At 43.4% G+C, this 7,941-nt stretch overlaps 1 protein-coding gene across 1 annotated transcript; it reads right to left on the reverse strand.

The window, feature by feature from the left end:
- Positions 1 to 2,226: 2,226 nt before the first annotated feature.
- On the reverse strand, positions 2,227 to 7,739 carry Actc1 (actin alpha cardiac muscle 1). Its single transcript, XM_028766844.1, has 7 exons — positions 7,577 to 7,739; positions 6,815 to 6,972; positions 5,235 to 5,559; positions 4,466 to 4,627; positions 4,110 to 4,301; positions 3,067 to 3,248; positions 2,227 to 2,554 (listed from the first exon to the last, which is right to left on the reverse strand). Exons 2-7 carry the CDS (start codon positions 6,941 to 6,943, stop codon positions 2,411 to 2,413), a joined length of 1,134 nt encoding a protein of 377 aa, XP_028622677.1. The 5' UTR covers positions 6,944 to 6,972; positions 7,577 to 7,739; the 3' UTR covers positions 2,227 to 2,410.
- Positions 7,740 to 7,941: the final 202 nt, after the last annotated feature.

Here is a 7,941-nt window from a genome sequence, read left to right on the forward strand (position 1 = left end):
AGATCCCCTGGAACTGAAACTATAGACAGCTGTGAGCTGCCGTATAGGTGCTGGGAATTGAACCTGGGTCCTCTAGAAGAGCAGTCAGTGCTCCAAACACTGATCATCTCTCCAGCCTTTTCCTCATTCTGATTCTTGAGCATGCATTGTCCATCAGTTGAAGCCCTTGGGTCATAAACATTTGAGGTTTGCATGTTGATGAATCTTTCAAGGACAGAGCAGAATGGACTCTACAGAATGTTCTTCCCATAGTTCCTCCAAGCATATTTTATGTCTCCTCAACTTCACACCTTCATTTTACTCACCTCAACATCCCAAGATCACAAGAAAATGAAGTAGCTGAAAGTTTGTCCTATAAATTTGTCACCAAACTAACAGAAGTACCTGATTCTTACATCTCTTACACCCCTTTATTTTGAACATCTGATACTCAATGTTTCAAATTTTGTCCAGGAAAAGTCTTAATATTTCTACTTCGGATTCCCTTTCAACTGAAAAAAAATGTTTTGGCCCTAGGCATATAGCTATGTAAAGTAGAAACACAAATCATGAAGATAAATCACAAAGGAATTTATTTTAAAATAGTTCTTTGGCATATATCAAAATTTACCTTTTTTTTTGCTTTTTGTTTTTTGTTTTGTTGTTGTTGTTGTTGTTTCGAGACAGGGTTTCTCTGTATAGTCCTGGCTGTCCTGGAAATCACTCTGTAGACCAAGCTGGCCTCGAACTCAGAAATCCGCCTGCCTCTGCCTCCCAAGTGCTGGGATTAAAGGTGTGCACCATCACTGCCCAGCAAAATTTACCATTTTTAAAGGTGAAAAAGTAAGTTCGCATACTAATGAGGTAGTTGGCCTTATTTTTACATGAAGAATTAAATCATGACTGAGTATCTGCTACTGTAGGACACAGATTATCTTTAATATTTTCTCTAAGTAATCTATATTTTGATTTTTGTAACCACCAGTTCTGACAGTTCCACTTTTCATAAACATGCAGTTCAAATTGGAGAAGTACAGTGAGGGCCATTTCAGAAATTGCTAGAAATCCTGTTCTAATCCCAGGCCAAATTTTCTTCCTTTAATACCTTTCTATAATCAAACTGAAGTTAGCAACTCAGGCAACAACTTAAAAAAAATAAAACATTCTAACATAATACAAACTAGCAACATAGTAACTTGATGCTTACATGCTGAGGACAGTAGGATAATATTAAATGCAGAGACCTTTGTACACTACATGCAGAATATACAGTAGTCTGGAATCTGAGCTGTTCCAGATAGTGGTTGTTGGTGTTCCGTGGTGTGATGTAATGCTGCATGTGAACTACACATGTGTACTCAGGGCCAGTGTTGCAATGAGTCATGTGATACAACACAGGCAATAACCATCGCAATCAACTTGTATTAATTTTACATTTGATTTGGAATTCAATTTTGGTCATAGTGAAGTCATAAGCCATTTAATGTCAATTTGTTTTAAAACCCTTTCATAGCCCAGGTTGGAGAAACTGAGTCTTACAGGGTATATGCAGTAAGACAAGGAGACACCTGGCCAGTTGACATTCTCATTTCTTTCATCAGCTTCAAGACACACTATAGGTTGGAGAGCTATCTCAGTGATTAATATCCTTAATATCCCCTATAAAGGAGCCTGGCTTTATTCCTAGCACCCATATGGTGGCTCACAATTGGTAACTCCAGTTCTAGCAGATTGTATGCCCTCTTCTTACTGTATCTCCAGGCATGCACATGGTGCACAGATATACATACAGGCAAAACACTCATATACATAAAATAAAATATGCAAAAAAAAACCTGACAACTGAGAATACAATGAAAACACAGAGGTAAGCTCATTTGATAGTCTTGACCCTCTTATTACCAACATGTGTATTTTCTATAAAGTTATACAATATGTGATACTGCTAAAACAATTTTAATACCAAATATGGCAACTAGTTATAGATAATTGTGTTCTCTATCTTAATGCTTTACTTATACAGAACTAAACCTAACAACTAAACCACAGAACTAATCTTTGCTTATAAGATTCAAAAATATTCATAACTCAATCCCAAAAGATGTAGCTCTGTAACTCCTGGCTCAATTCAATGCCACAGGAATTTATTGGGTAAACTTTGTGTTGCTCTAATATTGTTAATGCTCAGGGTATCAGACTGGACACCTTCTCCATCCCAGGCCTACACACACAAGAAAGAAGACAGGCTTTTGTAGGTTGCAAGTCCTGATCTGGTTTATTTATAAAGCAATAAATATTTGAAGCACAAACAAACTGCGCATGTGTAAACAAACTGTACAATGACTGATGAGAGATGGGGGAGGGGCTCAGAGGATTCCAAGAAGCACAATACTGTCATCCTGAATATAAGGTTGACTAAGAGAGAGACACCTCAGAAGCACTTGCGGTGCACAATGGATGGGCCTGCCTCATCATATTCTTGCTTGCTGATCCACATTTGCTGGAAGGTGGACAGAGAGGCCAGGATGGAGCCCCCAATCCAGACAGAGTATTTACGTTCAGGGGGAGCAATGATCTGCAGAAAGAAAACAAAGCCATCAGTGGGTTCTGAAGTCCCCAACAACGGAGCGTGGGCAATAGGCTTAGAATATTCACAGAAAAACCACCACGGATTAACTGATGATAGATAAGGTAGGAGATGTTATACCATAAGCTATGTAGCCGACTGGGTTGTGCAATCTCTCCCATATTTCATCATTTCTATTTATTTGTACTAGAGAATAATATGGCAAAGGTCTAAATGCATGAAGGTTAGCTCAAAAGCTGCAGACCTTTTAAATGTGTAGATAGGTTTAGTTGTTGCTTCCCCCCCCCCATTTTAAGTAATTACTTTTATTCACTATTTGAAGCAACTCTAAAGTTTTGTATCTTGAGGAAAGTGCTAGAAAAAAATCAGGAATAGTGCTAACAATAAGTAGAAAACTTAATAGAATATAGAAAGCTAAGATATAGGAGGAGGAGGTTGGGAAGGAAGCTTGCTTTAGAATACCAAGTTTTGCCATTGCCTCCCATTTCCAGTGTTCCTACCTTAATCTTCATGGTGCTGGGAGCCAGTGCAGTGATTTCCTTTTGCATACGATCAGCAATACCAGGGTACATGGTGGTGCCTCCAGATAGGACATTGTTGGCATACAGGTCTTTGCGAATATCAATGTCACACTTCATGATGCTATTGTAAGTAGTTTCATGAATGCCAGCAGATTCCATACCTAGGAAAAAAGGTTATTTTAAAAAATATTCATAGCACATTCAGGCTAGAGTGGAGGGGAGAAAATGGAATTCCTCTGTGTTGGTGAGCTGCCACCATTCATATCTAAAACATATGTTTCCCCTACAACACACTGCTAGGAACAGGTGGAACATGAGTTTCTACAATGTACTAATAGATAATCCAGTGTAGACTGCCAAGAGATAGACAACTGTGTTCAGTGCCTATTTGGAATGAACACATCCTGTAGCCATCAGGAGTATGAAGATATATTACAAGAAGAATGACACATGTTTAAGTGAAAATTAGTCTACTTTGTTTTGTTTTGAGATGAATCTTACTCTGTAGCCCAATCAAGACTTGAACTCAGGTTAATCTCCCTGCCTCAATTTCTGGGCACTGGGGTTTTTGGAGTGAACACCTGGCTTATATTTTAAATTTATGGACTAAAGTCAGATTCCAACTTCATCTGAAGGCAAGTACATAGGAAAGACACTTGGTGGCATCAAACACGCAGTTACCAAAATGAATAGAGTCGTGGTTGCATTGAATGGTACATCACTTAAGTCTAGTCCATCAATAATGGAACTTATTGGCTTTTTTGAGTTATCAGGGATTCTCTATTCACTGACTGCTCAATCTCATCCTCTACTGTGAGGTAAACTCAGTGTAACATCTTCATTTTTCACTAGAGCACCTTAGTCTTTCTCCTTTCTGAAGTATCAGGAAGCAAGACTCAGCTGAGTAAGATGACCGATGTTGACTCAAGAACCCTGTCTTGCTTCTAAGTAAAATGGATAATACTCTGGGCAGCTCCAGAATTTCTAGCAACTGAGCCTCAGCACCAGAAGCTACCCCTTACCAATGAAAGAGGGCTGGAAGAGAGTCTCTGGACAGCGGAAACGCTCGTTGCCAATGGTGATGACCTGGCCATCGGGAAGTTCATAGCTCTTCTCCAGAGAGGAGGAAGACGCGGCAGTGGCCATCTCATTCTCAAAATCCAGGGCGACGTAGCACAGTTTTTCTTTTATGTCACGGACAATTTCACGTTCAGCTGCAGAGACAGAGGGCTTCATAGTCAAACTCTGAAGAAAGCATCAAATATGGGGAAGTAGGTATATTTACCAAGGAAGCAAAAGCAACAGGCATATGCTGTGTCAGATAAGACTCACGCGCACACACACACACGCATACACACACACACACACACACACTCACCAGTGGTGACAAAGGAATACCCGCGCTCTGTGAGGATCTTCATGAGGTAGTCAGTAAGGTCCCGACCAGCTAGATCCAGACGCATGATGGCATGGGGCAAGGCATAACCCTCATAGATGGGAACATTATGAGTTACACCATCACCAGAATCCAGAACAATGCCTGTTAGAAAAAGAATAAATGAGAAAAGGGTGAAGCACCAAGAACCACTGCTTCAGCCATAGTGAAACCTGCTTCTGCTTGGGTACAGGAAACAATCAGATCCCTTAATGCAAAGAATAAAAATGACCACAATGGATGGATACTATCTCTGAAGGCAGTACAGTTTGTCTTACAAAGGATCCTGGTAGGAAATTTTCCTGGGGACACTTTTAAATGGCCATCCCTCTTATCAACCATTAGCATGTTATGTAGGCATCTATGCATGTTTTTCTTGGGGCCAATCCAACTTAAGATGTGTCTCTCTGTTTTAATTCAGACCCTGTAGGTGAATGTGTGTCCTTGAAAATGTCTGCCCAGGAGCTGTGAATGCAGCATATCACATATCTTAAATAAAAGGAAAATCTAACTCCATGAGTTACTGGATCGTACAGTAAATGTTCCTGAAACTAACCTTGGGGAATTATTGCGACCCTTTTCTCTCAGCATAGATACCTTGCTAGAGTCAGGGAGGGGACCTTTCCTGTGTCAGGTGAGAATTTGGGTTCACAGCAAAGTCAGTGAGTTGAGAGTATGTTTAATCAGTGACTGTTCCCTGGCCCAAACAAACCTGTGGTTCTTCCAGAAGCATACAGGGAGAGCACTGCCTGGATGGCCACATACATAGCAGGCACATTGAAGGTCTCAAACATGATCTGGGTCATCTTCTCACGGTTGGCCTTGGGGTTCAGCGGGGCTTCAGTGAGCAGGGTCGGGTGCTCCTCCGGAGCCACACGAAGCTCGTTGTAGAAGGTGTGGTGCCAGATCTTCTCCATGTCATCCCAGTTGGTGATGATGCCGTGCTCAATGGGGTACTTCAGAGTCAGGATACCTCGCTTGCTCTGGGCCTCATCACCTACATAGGAGTCCTTCTGCCCCATACCCACCATGACACCCTGGAAAAAGGAAATGAGGACATCACGTTCCCACCAAGGCAAGCATGCAGTCCTGGCCTTGTTAACTATATCCAGTTCTCAAGGCAATGAATAGCTGTAAAATACTAGAAAAAGTAAAAGCAGATTTTGAAAGTTAGGCATGCTGGTTCATGCCTATAACGCCAGCATTCAAAAGGTTGAAACAGGCTACAGCTTAAATTTAGCCTGGCCTATAGAGCCAAGCACCAGGCCAGCCTGGACCATAGTGTGAGACCCATCTCCAAGAGTTAAGACATAATCCTAATTTTAACAAGTTATTTAGATTAGTGTTATATGTTTCATCTCCACAAGAGAAAGTGTCTCAATTAATTTGTTTATAACCATGGAGGAGAAAATACAGGGATTTTACTGAAGAAGCAGAGCCTTATCTTGTTCTTGAAATAGCATAATGACTTCATTAAATTACTAAGCTTATCACTGATGTCACCTAAGAAATAGGTATCTTTTGGCACAACTGAATTAATGATGTCATTACATCTTCTGGTCTCCTTAAAAAAAGATTTTGACACTCATCCGCTGCACACAGGCTGACAGGCTGCTATCACTCAGATGAAAAGTCAAACCTCTCAGAAGATCCTGGAGCAGCCTTTACTGGCCAAGCCTGAGGACTCCCAGCTCTGCTCTCTGGCAGCCTGTCTGGCCAAGCATGCGACAAACCCAGAGAGCGTGGCATTTCTTTTAATAAACAAGGTGGTATGCCACTATCGCCATGGCACTTGCTGCTCTAGTCACATCTGACTTCTAAAAATGCAACACCCAGGAAGGAGATCCATTACAGCTTTGGGGAGTTCTGTAAACTGGCTGTGAACAAGAAGGAAGAATGCAGATTGGATACTGGTTATTTCCAAGTAGTTATTACTAGCAGTTAGCTGCATTGTTTAAATGGAACAGACAAAGAGCAGAGGGCGAAGAAGAAATCCGTGTTTCAGAGACACAGAAGACACTGCAGTTGAAAATCCACAGGTCCAGAAAGAGAAGATGGTGGCCTTTCACAAGAAAGAGCTGACCCATCAACAGGTGTGCCACTGCAGTGGACTTCTTGGAATCTGAGTGGGATGGCTTGGATTTGAAACTCACTGCTTTGCATGTATGACCTAAAGAGTCTCTGAACAGCTGAGTCAAGAGAGTCACTTTCTAGATTGCTGGACTGAGAGGGTGATAAGAAGGGGTCCAGAATACGGATGGGGAACAGGCTAGGAGGGGCAGAGAGTGTTACCTGGTGGCGTGGGCGACCTACGATGGACGGGAAGACAGCTCTGGGGGCATCATCACCCGCAAAGCCGGCCTTCACCAGCCCGGAGCCATTGTCGCACACCAAAGCGGTGGTCTCCTCGTCGTCACACATCCTGGCACAGCTTCTATGGGATCTGTAGGCTAAGGAAAGAAGAGTAGACCACACTCAGTGCTTGCAGAGCCGGTCTTCTCCTTTTGAGGGGAAAGTGATGGAAGGGTCCAGTGGGGTTATTGGATTGTAAAGAGTGAGGAGACAACTGTATTCTGAAGACAAAAACCAAACCAGATCAAAAAGCGTTGGAAAAAGCAGGGAGACTGTCCTTGTGGGTGAAAGAAAGTCTGTGAGACCCTACCCACGCTCTTCTGACCGAGAGGCTCACCCTACACCCCAGCTGCGTGATCCTAACCACTGGGAAGTCCAGCCCTTTCACTTCCTTTCACTCTCCATATTTTCACCAACAGAAAGCCCGTTTCCCCTCCCTAGCCACATGCCAGCACCGGGTGAAAACTCTAAAGACCGGTGACCCACAAAAGTGCAGGTGGTGAGATCGAGTGAGTTCTTGTGCTGAGGAGATGTGATGAGATCCAGAACAACAACAACAACAAAAAACAAAACCAAAAACCAAAACCAAATCAAAACAACAAAACTCCCAAAAACTAAGAGTGTGAGATCCAAGAGCAGAAAAGCAGCGCAGTGCTGACAGGATCCTGCAGGGAGCAAGGGTGGAGCAAGGCTGGGACTCACCGTGCTAGGGCCTGCTGGGTTCAGCTGGGCTGGCGCTGACGGCAGGCACTAGGTGTCAGTCGCCTGGAGCGTGGCTTTATAGTGCGCTGATGGACGGGGTCAGTTGGAGCAGCCGGGGGCAGGGGTGGGGAGCCCCTGATCTGCCACCTTACCTTATTTGGTCGCCTTAGCACCATCTAGGACCGCTGAGGCCATTCTTGGAGCCAAGGGCAGGGGAGAGGATCAGCCAGGGGGCTCCCAGACCATGTAAGGAAGGGGAGGGGGCAGCCAGAGCAATGGCCATATAGGGAGCTAGGGAGGGGCAGGCCGGCAAGGGGTGGGGGACAGGGGAAGGCTACACGATGCCAAAGTGCCCCTTCCTCCTT

Source organism: Grammomys surdaster, unplaced genomic scaffold (genome assembly GCF_004785775.1).
Source record: "Grammomys surdaster isolate TR1022 unplaced genomic scaffold, NIH_TR_1.0 170, whole genome shotgun sequence".
NCBI classification, from domain to species: domain Eukaryota; kingdom Metazoa; phylum Chordata; class Mammalia; order Rodentia; family Muridae; genus Grammomys; species Grammomys surdaster.

Bases quoted from the DNA above. Each gene is read 5' to 3' on its own strand.
- Actc1 (XM_028766844.1), bottom strand. From the start codon at position 6,943: ATGTGTGACGACGAGGAGACCACCGCTTTGGTGTGCGACAATGGCTCC. The intron at 4,628-5,234 runs GTTTGTTTGGGC...TTTTTCTAACAG, and splicing joins TGCTTCTGGAAGAACCACAG to GCATTGTTCTGGATTCTGGT. The intron at 3,249-4,109 runs GTAAGGGGTAGC...CTTTTTTCCTAG, and splicing joins CTTCCAGCCCTCTTTCATTG to GTATGGAATCTGCTGGCATT.